General features: G+C 41.0%; 1 protein-coding gene across 2 annotated transcripts in view; it reads left to right on the top strand.

The window, feature by feature from the left end:
- Positions 1-4,585, top strand: part of PDZRN3 (PDZ domain containing ring finger 3) — a 291,579-nt gene extending 286,994 nt beyond the window's left edge. For both annotated transcript variants that reach the window (XM_044662438.1, XM_044662360.1), the window contains 2 exons: positions 633-749; positions 2,128-4,585. In XM_044662438.1, the coding sequence (XP_044518373.1) occupies positions 633-749; positions 2,128-3,672 (1,662 nt within the window). In that variant the 3' untranslated portion in view covers positions 3,673-4,585. The remainder of the gene's footprint in view (positions 1-632; positions 750-2,127) is intronic.
- The last annotated feature ends 9,007 nt before the right edge of the window (positions 4,586-13,592 follow it).

Raw genomic sequence — 13,592 nt, 5'->3', positions numbered from 1 at the left:
TGATTTGACTCCATAGGCTTGGACAGACAGTGCTTCCAAGATTTCAGAATAGAAGGGGGAAATGTTTACGAAGCCCTGTTCTAATTCATCTATCTCATTTTACAAATGAGGAAAGGAGTATATTAACTTCTCTAGACTCTAAAATTACAAAGCCAGAACTGGAACCTGATCTCCCAACTTATTTTCCTTAGCCACTGTCAAACATTTGTCTAGTGATTATGCCAAGCCTTATACTAAAATTATTAGGATTTTGAAAAAGATCAACAGCCCCTTTCTTCAAGGAATACATATTCTAATGGAGGTAGGGGGTCTAACTTGCAGATATTTAGATAGTAATGTACAGAGCAAATGAGAAGTCATTTTAGAAGGAATGGTACTAATAGTTGAGAGGACCAGAAAAAGCCTCCTAAAGAAGGTAAGATTCCTAATGAAGGAAGCCAGAGAATGGAGGTAAAGAGGGAGAGCATTAGAGGCTTGAGGGACAGCCAGTTCAGAAGCATGGAGATGGGAGATGGAACGTTGTGTGTGAAGAATTAGTAAGACAGTGTGGATGAACTAATGGGGAGTTAATGGCCACAAACCCTGCCTTTTAAGTCCTGCTGAAGTCCTGTCTCTGCTTCCCCTTCCCACAGCTGGATGAAGGATGGCTGGATGATGACAGAAATGATTTTCTGGATGACTTACACATGGACATGCTGGAAGAACAACATCACCAAGCCATGCAGTTCACTGCCAGCGTGCTTCAGCAGGTCAGAATGTGTCCATACAGACAGAAGGATGGGCGCTCAGCCCAGAAAGAGTGATTCTTATCCCTTCTCCCTCACCACCACCCCCAAAAGAAGCCAAATTTGGAAGGTCATTATAAATGCCAACCAGAAATTCCCATGGGAGTCTAGATGGGAAATTCCCATTAGTAGAAAAGGGTTATAATCCACACTGTGGGGGCTGGCAATTAATGGAGACATTCAGATGGACCTCCCAGCTGTGTTCAGCCTAGCTGTAGATTCTAAAGAATTGAAGAACTTTTCCATTTGATAAGCAATGTAATTCAAGATACTAATATTCTTGGCCAGAAGAGTGCTATTATTAAGTTGAAAGAGAAATCTGTTGTATGGCTGATGCCCCGAATTTACTTAGTAAAAACGTATGACATAACTGATGCATCATCATAAACAAATGATCTTCTAAAGAGTCATCATATCTGTGTGATCTCACACAGTGATTTCAGGATGGTGGAGAGGTTTGAGCCCCAATAAAACACAAATGAGGGACTGAAAATAGTTAACAACTGACATTTCTAGACCATTACTTGGAATCTGCCAAGTGATTTAAGTAGCCCCTCACACCACAACCTCACGAAGTAGGGATTTAACAGGTATTACTATCACCATTTTTGGATAAAGAAACTGAAGTTCAACTGGGTGACTCTAGACAAAGTCACTTAAACCCAGTTGCCTGGCCCTAATTGCTCTTCTGCCTTGGAGCCCATACTTGGGATCAGTTCTAAGACAGATGGTAAGAGTTTCTATTTTTTAAAAAAAGAAAGAAACTGGGATTCAAGTAAAGGGGCTCACAGCATGACACAGTAAATGAGCTGCTAAGCCAGGATTCAAAACTGAGGAGATCCCTCTTCACCTTGGGTACCACATTCTGTCCACTTATTATATAGCTAAATATCCTAAGATATTTTGAAATATCTTGAAATATTTGAATATCTTGAAAATATCTTGAAAACTGAATGCTTCTCCCAATCATACCTCTCTAAAAAAAATTCTCCCTAAAAACAGAAATCTCTCCCCATCCACAAATGTGAGTGTATGTTTTTTAAAACCCCTGACCAGAATTCCATCTTAGAATCAATACCGTGTATCGGTTCCAAGGCAAAAGAGTGGTACGGACTAGGCAATGGGGGTTAGGTGACTTGACCAGAATCTCACAGATAAGAAGTATCTGAATGCAGATTTGAACCCAGGACCTCCTGTCTTCTAGGTCTGGCTTTCTATCCATTGAGCCACCTAACTAACAACCTTACAGTTGTTTTTTTATGAAATGAAAGATGACAATGGGACACCATTCCCATGCATTTTCCTCTTTTCAGCAGTGTTGTTGTTATTTTTATTTGTTTAGAAGAAACACGAGGAAGACGAGGGCACCACCGACACAGCCACGATCTTGTCCAACCAGCACGAGAAGGACAGCGGTGTGGGGCGCACCGACGAGAGCACCCGCAACGATGAGAGCTCCGAGCAGGAGAACAACGCGGACGATCACACCACAGCTTCCAACACTCTGGGGAGCCAGAGGAAGCTCATGTACAGCCAGGACACCCTTGGGAGCGGAGACGTGCCCTTCAGCAACGAGTCCTTTATTTCAGCAGATTGCACGGACGCTGACTTCCTCGGGATCCCCGTGGATGAGTGCGAGCGATTCCAAGAACTCCTGGAACTGAAGTGCCAAGTGAAGAGCGCCAATCCCTACAGTCTCTACTACCAGAACAGCACCCTCGAAGTGAACAAGAGCGACCCCGAGAGTGTGGACCGAGAGCTGGAGATGCTGAACGAAGAGCTCCGCAACATCGAGCTGGAGTGTCTGAACATCGTCCGGGCTCACAAAATGCAGCAGCTGAAGGAGCAGTACCGGGAATCCTGGATGCTGCACAACAGCGGATTTCGGAATTACAACACCAGCATCGACGTCCGGAGGCACGAGCTCTCCGACATCACGGAACTCCCCGAGAAATCCGACAAGGACAGCTCCAGCGCCTACAACACTGGCGAAAGCTGTCGCAGCACCCCGCTCACCCTAGAAATCTCCCCCGATAACTCCCTGCGCAGAATTGCGGAAAACATGGGCAGCGACGGGGCCGCGGCTTGCCGAGCCTCCCAGAGGAATCTGCTCTCCATCACGGAGAGTCCAGAGACTGGCGCCCCCAAGTATTGCCCCTCTCCCAAAGAGCTCGAGCTCAGCAAACAGCTGGAGAGCAAAGAGAGGAAGGGCAGCGAGGAAGGCAGGAGCCCCACGCAGAGTCCGAAGCTGGGCGGGTCCTATCTGTCCCCCTATCATCACTCGCCCTACAAGCATGCGCACATCCCTGCCCACGCCCAGCACTACCAGAGTTACATGCAGCTGATCCAGCAGAAGTCCGCTGTGGAGTACGCCCAGAGCCAGATGAGCCTGGTCAGCATGTGCAAGGACTTGAATTCCTCCAGCCAGTCGGAGCCCCGCATGGAGTGGAAGGTCAAGATAAGAAGCGACGGGACACGCTACATCACCAAGAGGCCGGTGCGAGACCGGCTCCTGCGTGAGAGAGCCCTGAAGATCCGAGAAGAGCGCAGCGGCATGACGACGGACGACGACGCCATCAGCGAGATGAAGATGGGACGGTACTGGAGCAAAGAAGAGCGGAAGCAGCACGTGGTGAAGGCGAAGGAGCAGAGGAGAAGGCGCGAGTTCATGATGCAGAGCAGGCTGGATTGCCTGAAGGAGCAGCAAGGGGCCGAGGAGAAGAAGGAGATGAACATCATTGAACTGAGCCACAAAAAGATGATGAAGAAAAGAAACAAAAAAATCTTTGATAATTGGATGACCATCCAAGAACTCTTAACCCACGGCACAAAGTCCCCAGATGGTACTAGAGTATACAATTCCTTCTTATCAGTGACTACTGTATAACTTCCATTTCTGTTATTGTGTATATATCAAAAACAAACAAACAAACAAACTCTACCGTTGGGGTCAAAATTCCTGCCTCGTTCAATGTGGCAAGTTTTTGTATATAAGATAAATAGAGTCATTGTGTTTATAGGTGAAAAACTGAACTCTACAACACTGGGTGTCATAGCTCTATTTTAACTGGAGAAAACCACCCTGACTGACTATCTTTGAAGGCAATATTAACAAACAGCTTTTTTTCAAATAACTGATTGTACTTTTTTACTTGCTACCTTTTACATAAAGTGTTTTAAATTTCAGAAATCTTCTTATTAACCATACTTACACAAAAGAATTTGTTTAAACTATATTCATATTAAAAAGTTAGACATGCTTTTTTTTTTTCCTGCCTGAAACACAAAATGCAACTGGCAGTATGTATTTTTACGAAACCCTCTTTTGTAACATTACCTTGCCCTGGGTCTGCCATACTTGGGGCCAGTTTATCAGTACTTTAGCTCAAGTTCTTGGCAGCTCAGCACCACTGACTTCCCTTTGTGTGAGCTCTTCTAGGATACTTCCCACACATAACCAGACCAGCAGTGTTTAGCGTTGTGATCCATAGTTAAACATTTTTTCTTTGTAATATTCCGAAGGAAGCACCAAGGTTGAACAAGAAGGGCCTGGAGCAGAATATCCTGTGGCTTTAAAGGAGGTTCAAGCATGTTTGCAAATGTTGCAGCCTGTTGAAAGAATTTGCATGTACAGGAAAGTTGTTGATACGAGACCGTCTGTGTGATTTTTTAAGTGCCCCCTCTAGTATCTGTTTGCTTTGTAGAGTTGAATGTATTGAATTTAATAAGCAGTTTCATGGAATCACGATGAGTTACAAACATCAAGTTGAGGTCAAAATAAATTATTATTTTCTATTTGATCTGCTTTGAAATGATTCCTTCTCATTTGTCCTGGGGGAGCGCCTTTCAGAGAAAACCGCTGGGTGTAAACCACCAGAACTCTTCAGAGGTAGATGGTTGATGTCTTCAGCCCTTCTTGCCCCATCCTTCACTGGCTCGGGCTGCTTCAGACCTTCATATGACCAGAGATCAAGAGGAAAGAGGGACCTTAGGACCAACCATTCTTTAGTCCAAACCATTCTTTTTCCAGAGTGGGAACCAAAGACCCACAGAGTTAATGATTTGCCCATGGTCACAAGTCATAGTAGTAACAAATAGAGAGATACATGGATAGAAGAATGAATAGATAGAAGGTTGGAGGGAGGGAGGAGGGAAGAAGGGAGGGCTAGAAATAATGGAAGAAGGAAAGGAGGAGAGGAAGGATATAAATGTATATACATGTAAAATATATTTATATAGAGAGGAAAGATTCTAAATGGATGGGTGGATGGATAGACAGACAGACAAATGGACAGATGGATGGATGGATAGATTGATAGATATTGGTAGATAAGTATTAATATAATATATAAAATATAATTAGTAGTGTATATTAATGTTACATATATGTGACCAATATTTTTATATTTATAACCAGTAATCATATATTAATAACTAATATATATATACATTTATGTATATGTGTGTGTGTGCGTGTGTGTGTGTGTGTGTGTGTGTGTGTGTGTGTGTGTGTGTAGTCTTCAAGGTTTGCCAAAGAGTTTACAAATATCTTATTTGATCCTCACAACAATCTTATGAGGTAGATACTCTTATTATCCCCATTCTACAAATGAGCAAACTGAGACAGAAATAAATGACTTGACTAGTGTTTGGAACTCAACATATCTACCCTCAAATCTATCCTGTCTCTTTTTTAAAAAATTAATTAGTTTGTTACCTTCAAGTCCCCACATCAAGCAGGGCCCATTGACACACGTAAAACCCAAGAATATTTGCTAAGGGAAGGAGTCTCCCAATTAGCTGCTCTCTGTGGCATCTGAGTGGTCTGTGACTGAAGCTGAGCTAATATCCTGTAAATAGGTACAGCTATTAATTAACTTACTAGGATTGTGTTGATACTCCTCTATTTAAGCTGAGACCTGGAGTTTTTTCCAAGCTATTACTGCCCATCAGGAAGAGAAACTGAGCTTGAGGCTCACAAGGCTCTCTCAGTTGCGCCAATCCTATACCTCCTATGCTGGGCCTTTGGCTCAATCAATAATGGAATGGAAGAATAGTTCTCCTCAAGGCAGTGGCCCTACTTAAGCTAACAATTGATCCTCCTTCGTACTCGCAGCTACCAAGTAGGCTGTCATTAGTTAATGAATTTGCAAAGAGCGAGGCTCTGTTTATAGACAACCTCAGTTCTGTTCTCCCATCAGTGGAGCAGGAAAAACACTTGAAGTGGAAAAACCAACCTAACAGCAGGTTGTCTAGTCTTTATTGAATCATACAAATAACTTTATGGTCCTGCAGCCTTTTTTTTTCACTGAATGACCAGAATTCTGATGAAATCCCTCAGAACATGGGTACAGCCTCCTAGCCAGAGACTTCATGTTGGCTCTAACCCAACGCCATCAGGCTTCCTTAAAGGACGGGAATTTGAGTCTTGCTAATGGTCGCCACACTTCTAATAAGGAAAATAAGGCCTGTATTCATCTTCTCTTTCTAAACAAGGCCATTAAATTTGGACTCTTAATTGCGCTCTAAGCCTCATGCTAAAGAGTCCCAATTGGTCTATTAAGTCGAACTGTGGTTTACGGACCAGGGCCTTAAAAGCCCCACTTAAATCAGGGGAGAGGGCTCAGATCTGATTACAATAGAATCTGATATTTCACTCCCAAGAGATGCCTTTGTTTCTTTGGAGCCCAGAATATGGCCATCCCCATTGGTATTGTTTCATGGAGAACCAAAGTTGACTCATACGTATTTAGTGGCGAGGGCTTCTTGGGTCTCCATTCCTTAAAATAATTTAAATTAGACTCTTGTTGGAAGAGAACTCTTAGTGCCCAAAGCAGGGGGGGTTTCAATAGCACTAGAAAGGAGGTTTTTTTCACTAGAGGAAGGGGATAAGTATTTATATGGAGCCTACCAGGTGCCTCTTTTTTTAAAAAAACACATTGCAGCTGATTCTAACAACAACTGTCTGAGATAGGTACTATTATACCCATTTTACAGTTGAGGAAACTGAGGCAAACAGTTTTAAGTGACTTGCCCAGTCACACACTACTAAGTTTCTTGAATCTGGCTTTGAATGCCTCCAAGACTCTATCCACTGTATCACCAAGCTGCCTCTACTTAGTAATCATCTCATTTTATAGTTCAGTGCGGTCCACAGTTACTAACACCCCCAAAGTGTTCATTGAGCAACAGGTCCATTGTATACTGAGGACATGTGGACAGTTAGTTCAATTTTCTAATAAACTACAGACAGGACCCACTACTGGCCATAGCTCTTAATGATTGGCATATAAAAACACCAAATATTTATTAACAAATTAGCGTTCAAGTCAATATAAAATCATCCAACATAAGAGTATGTATATAAATGAAGGCAGGGGCAGCGAGGCGACTCAGTAGATTGAAAGGAAGTCCTGGGTTCAAATCTAGTCCCAGCCACTTCCTAGCTGTGTGACCCTGGGCAAGTCACTTAACCCTCATTACCTAGCTCTTACTACTCCTCTGCATTAGAAGCAATACACAGTATTAATTCTAAGATGGAAGGCAAAGATCTTAAAAACAAATGAGAATGAATTACAACAAGAAACCTCTCAAACTTGTGATCATATGTGTTGGAGATCACGATAGAAACAAGTCCAACTACATATTGCCTAGGGATTGTTGGTTGGAGAACCAATTAGGATTATAAACTGAAACTATGTAAATTAACCAAACATAATTATCTGCTTGTGGCCTTTGGAAATAGGTTATGGGATACTTGCTAAAAAGAAATGGCCCATGTGCCTGGAAGCCAATACAACTTGCCAAAAGGAATTTAAATCTCCCTTCTTTTGTTGGTGTTTCCAATTGGTTTTTAACACCATCTATGTCTTAAGGATTTATGTCAAACGTAAGCTAATTAGAAAGAAGTCACTAAATGAGATTAGATGCAACATATCTCATGGCAATGACAGCAGCCTTCACTTTGGAGAGAACGTGCATCCTGGTGGTAGTCAGCAACCCAAGATCTTATGCTCAGTTCCATTTCCATTTTCTGCTTTACAAAAACAACTCTTTTCCTACAGTACAAGGTCTACATGAGAATGAGATTTGCCCAGAATTCCATCTGATTTTTCATTGACTGACCATCTGATCTCTGCCCTGCTCTTTTAATAATAAAATAAATATATACAGCATTAATGGTACTCTAATCACTCTACTAAGTACAGTCTAACAGTCTTTTATTAAGCATCTACTCTGTGGCAGGACTCAGTGCTAGGCACCAAGGATAGAAAGGTAAAAAGGAAATAGTAGCTGCCCTCAAGGGGCTTGCATTCTATAGGGGCAAATGGCATTCCCATAGACTTAAAGCTGGAAATGACCTTAAAAGTCATCTAGTCCAACCTCTTCATTTTATAATTGAGTAAACTGAGTCTCCAAAAAAGTTACATCTACCCAAGAGGAGCGGAGTTTGGATTTGATCTTGGGTCCTTTGATTTCAAAGTCTATACTTTCCACTATAGCACACTGAAGAGAAATAAGTAAACACACACAAACGCACACACACATGCGCACACTCATGTATACATGCACACACAAATACAAGCTAATTTTGCAAAACATGTATCCTATGCCACATCATTATGATTCAGTTGCCCAGCAGGTTTGACTGATGAGATGAGTCACAAGATTGCCTCAAGTACTTTATTTAGCACTTCCATTCTTGGCAAATCATCAGACCCAGGCTCTCCCTCCACTTTGCTCCTTACTGCTTTCCAAGACGATGGTAGATAAGCTCTTAGTGCCCATGTACATTGCAAGGTGCCCACAGGGTTTGATTTTAGAGACACCTGGAATCATCCCAGCCTTCCAAAATAAAAATCTTCCTCTCTACCCTCCTACCTGATCCATCCCTGAAACTTTCCTATGAATGATTTCCATTAATAGGACTTTGGTTTATTCAAATACCACTAGAAGGGATTCAATTCAACAATGTTTATTAAGTACCTACTGGGCAGCTAGATGATGGAGTGGTAGAGCCCTACGCTTGGAGTCAGGAAGATGGGGATTCAAATCCAGCTTCAGAAATATCCTAGTTGTGTGACCTTAGGTAAGTCACTTAACCTCTGTTTGCCACTGGAATTGGAAATGGCAAAAATCCATTCTAGTGTCTTTGCCAAAAAAAGTCCACAGACAGAGGTCCATGGGATAACAAAGAATTGGACATAACTGAACAACAAAGCAATAAGAAGTAGGATAAGTCTTAAATGTTTTCCATAAGAAAATTCTTGAAATATTTAAGGTAATCATCATGCTTCCTCCTACCCCATCCCACTGGACTCCTGTTTCTTCTCCAAGCTAAACATCTTCAGTAGCTTCAACTAATTTTCCTAAGGCAGGAACATGAGTTGCTGGGCAGGAAATGATCATGTGTTTCAGCAGAAGCTTAAATGCCTTGAAAAACCTGGGTTTGGGATGGTATCCATTTGGGAGTTTTCAAAGCAACCAATCAATCAACAAGTTTTAATTAGGTGTCCCCAGGGTGTCAGACATTAGGCTTAGCCCTGAAATTTCCAGAACAACAAAAAGAAATACTTCCTACTTTCAAGGAGTTTACATTCTTAAAGTCTAGAGCAGTGATTCCAAAAGTGGGTGCCACCGCCCCCTGGTGGGTGCTGCAGTGATCCAGGGGTGGGGCAGTGATGGCCACAGGTATATTTATCTTTCCTATTAATTGCTATTAAAATTTTTTAAAAATTAATTTCCAGGGGGCCAAGTAATATTTTTTCTGGAAAGGGGGTGGTAGGCCAAAAAAGTTTGGGAACTACTGCTCTAGAGAATTATGTTCACTTTACTTCACATTCTCCATCATCCACCATGAAATACAATCATTAGTTTATAACCCAAGAAGGTGACTTTGGAATCCCTAAATTCAGTCATTCACTTTGCGAACCTCCACTTAGAAGCAATAAAATGAGTCTCTCGGGTCCATCTACAATTCTCTTCCACAAACATTAGGAGAAAACTAGGTGCAAAGGCTAAATGTCAAGAGTGTGGGGTCCTTCAATTAATTAATCAAGTATTTATTAAGGATCTACCAAGTGCTGGACTCCATGATGGGCTGAGTACAAAGAATGAACCAATCTCAACTTGCAAAGCGTCTATATCAAATGCAAAGATAAATTCATCAGATCCTACTCTTAAAAAAATTACTTGTAACAGGGAAGATATACATACACAAAAAATTAGAAAGTAAATTGCTTACATTCTAAGGAGATATCCAGGAAACGTGCTTTAAGTAAGGAATGGTCACCTTCAGTTGGGATGGAGTGGGAAGAACAAAAAATGTTATGATGGAGAAGTTGGCAGCAAAGATTAATTAAGCAGATGAGAGGGACTTCAAGAAGTGAAAAAGGAAAATCATCCTTCCCAGGAACAAGAGCAGCAGTGGGCAGAATGAGAATAGAGAAGAAAATGGTCCAGTTTTAGCTGGGATGTAGAGAATGTGGGAAGCTAGGGGAATGCAGTGAATTCAGTACCAGAGCTAGAGCCAGGAAGATCTGAGTTCAAATATAGCTTCAGACACCAGCTATATGATCTTGGGCAAGTCACTTAACCCTATTTACTTCAGTTTCCTCATCTGTAAAATGAGCTAAGAAGGCAATGGCAAATCACTCCAAGATCTTTGCCAAGAAAACCATAAATAAGATCACAAAATGTTGGACATGACTGAAATGAATGGCCAACAAGAAAAAGAGAATGTGAAGGGTAGGAGTATTAAAATAAGGATCAAGACATAAGATAGAGACAGATTTGGAGGGCCTTGAATACCAGGATCTGGAGTTTATACTTTGCTCAGTCGTCAATGGGGAGCCATAAAAAACTGAGTAGAAGAGTCACATTTAGAAGAGTTGACAGGGAAGATTACTCAGGCAACAATATGAAGACTAGATTGGAGAGGACAGAATGGAAACCAGGACACCAATTTGTAATAATGTAGAAAGAAGAAATAAGAACCTGGTAAAAATATGCTTTTATAGGGCAGAGTGTAAAGAAAGTCAATGGATATACAAATATGATGGAGGCAGAGTTGGTCAGTGATTATGTAGGGCGAGAAAGAAGGGGAAAGCCAAAGATAATTTGAAGGTAGGAGCCTAGTGACTAAGCTGTGAACAGAAAAAGAGAAAATAAAGGTTCGGGCAAATTTGAGGCAGGAGGAGAAGTCCAAAATGAGATCTCTTAAGATTGAGGTGATAGCAAGCCATTCAGATGAAGATATACAGTGAGTAGGACTAGAACCCTGGACAAAGGTTGGGGGTAAAGACCTGGATTTGAGAGTCAACATTTGAAATGATTGAAGCAATAAAAGTGAATGGGATCTGGCCTCAGACACTTCCCAGCTGTGTGACCCTGGGCAAGTCACTTGACCCCCATTGCCCACCCTTACCACTCTTCCACCTATGAGCCAATACACAGAAGTTAAGGGTTTAAAAAAGAAAGAAAGAAAGAAAGAAAAAAGTGAATGGGATCCCCCAAGGGAAGAAGTAAAATGAAATGAGGGCCCCAGACAGAGCCTTGGGGATACGTCCACATTTAAGGAGTGGGATACACATGAGGAGTGGCTAGAGCAATAGCCAAAGTACCATGAGAGATGTCTCATGGAAGTTGAGGGAGAAAAGGGTTTTCAAGTAGGGAGTAGTCAGTAATAGCTCATGCTATAGAGGGGTCCAAGAGGATGAGAAAAGGAAAAAATAGGATTTAGGGAGGAGAGTGCTGGCCACCTTTGAGAAAGAATTGGTGAGCAAGGAAATTCAATTTAGCAATATTTATTAAATATTAAATTATTTACAAATATTTATTAAATTTATTCAAGGCCGTGTGCTAAGTAGGCATAGGGAATATGAAGATAAATCTAAACCAATCCTGCCACCATGGAGCTTATATTCTACTGGAAATTTGGAGTATAGCTACTAAATGATGGAGGGTGTTGGAAGCCAAATTCTCTGACTCATTGGCCAGTGCTTTTCCCATCACTTCAGGGGCTCTTAATAATAGTAATAACCATCATTTATATAAAAATACTATGAGCCAAGCACTGTGCTAAGTGCTTTTTAAATACCTCATTTGATTCTTATTATAACCTTGAGAGTCAGTTGCTATTATGATCCTTATTTTTAAAATTTTAGCATGCAGGCTAATAGGGATTAAGTGACTTTTCCAAATTCACACATCCAGCTAGTAAAAGTCTGAGACCACATTTGAACTCAGGTCTTCCTGATGCCAAACCTAGCCCTCTATTCACTGTGCCACCTAACCACCTCATATTTTATGTTTCATGGGCCCATTTGGCAGTATGTTGGGGTCTATGAACTCCTTTTCAGAATGTTTTTAAATGTTAAAATAGTATACCTAAAATTACAAAGGAAACCAACTATATTGAAATACAAATATATGTATAATAGAAAACAAATTTTTTAATTACCTAAACCATAAGGAACCCCAGGATCATATTCCTTGACACTGAGTAGGCTCTAGATCATATGGAGAAGCTCACAGAAGGCTCTCAGATCTATACTATTAAGAAATCTTTTAGGAAAGTAATAAATGTTGGAGGGGATGTGGCAAAATTGGGACATTAATGCATTGCTGGCAGAGTTGTGAATTGATCCGACCATTCTGGAAGGCAATTTGAAACTATGCCCAAAGGGCTTTTAAAGACTGTCCGCCCTTTGATCTAGCCATACAACTGCCCCAAAAAGATAATAAGGAAAAAGACTTGTACAAAAATGTTTATAGCTGCACTCTTTGTGGTAGCAAAAAATTGGAAAATGAGAGGATGTCCTTCAATTGGGGAATGACTGAACAAATTGTGGTATATGCTGCTGATGGAATACTATTGTGCTCAAAGGAATAATAAACTATAGGAATTCCATGTGAACTGAAACAACCTCCAGGAATTGAGGCAGAGTGAAAGGAGTAGAACTGGGAGAACATTGTACACAGAGACTGATACACTGTGGCACAATCAACTATAATGAACTTCTCTACTAGCAGCAATGCAATGATCCAGAACAATTCTGAGGGACTTATGAGAAAGAATGCTACCCACATCCAGAGAAAGAACTGTGGCAATAGAAACAGAAGAAAAACAACTGCTTGAATACATGGGCTAATGATTGGGGATGTAGACTCTAAATGATCATCCTAGTGCAACTATCAATAATATGGAAATAGGTCTTGATCAATGGCACATGTAAAACCCAGTGGAATTGCACACTGGCTACAGGAGGAATGAGGGAAGAGGGGAGAGAAAGAAGATGAATCATGTAACCATGGGAAAATATTCTAAATTAATTAATTAAATGAAATATTTTTAAAAGAAATCTTTCATATAGTCCTGGAGAGCCTTCAGACTGAGAGAGAAAAGGTGAGGCCAGGTCTCAGTTCAATAGAGGTTGAAAAAAAAAGAATTTTCTGCAAATATAAACCTTAAGAGAAAGAAAAAAAGACAACCTATTTAAAGATTTTGGACCTTAAGTCATAGGTACTTGTCTAGACATAGAACTGTAGATATATAGAGAGAGATCTATCTATATGTGTGTAGTTACAATGTCTAGATAGAAAGAAATTAATAGATAGATAGATAGATAGATAGATAGATAGATAGATAGATAGATAGAATGGAAGCATGGATGGATGAATAGAGAAGGTATATAAATGGATAGGCAGATAGAGAGAGAGCCTGATGGAGAGAGAGAGAGAGAGAGAGAGAGAGAGAGAGAGAGAGAGAGAGAGAGAGAGAGAGAGAGAGAGAGAGAGGGAGAGAGA

This window comes from Gracilinanus agilis, chromosome 1, assembly GCF_016433145.1.
Source record: "Gracilinanus agilis isolate LMUSP501 chromosome 1, AgileGrace, whole genome shotgun sequence".
In the NCBI taxonomy this organism is placed as follows: domain Eukaryota; kingdom Metazoa; phylum Chordata; class Mammalia; order Didelphimorphia; family Didelphidae; genus Gracilinanus; species Gracilinanus agilis.
Note: the sequence above shows the minus strand (reverse complement) of the source record. Positions and strands in the feature narration are given on the sequence as shown.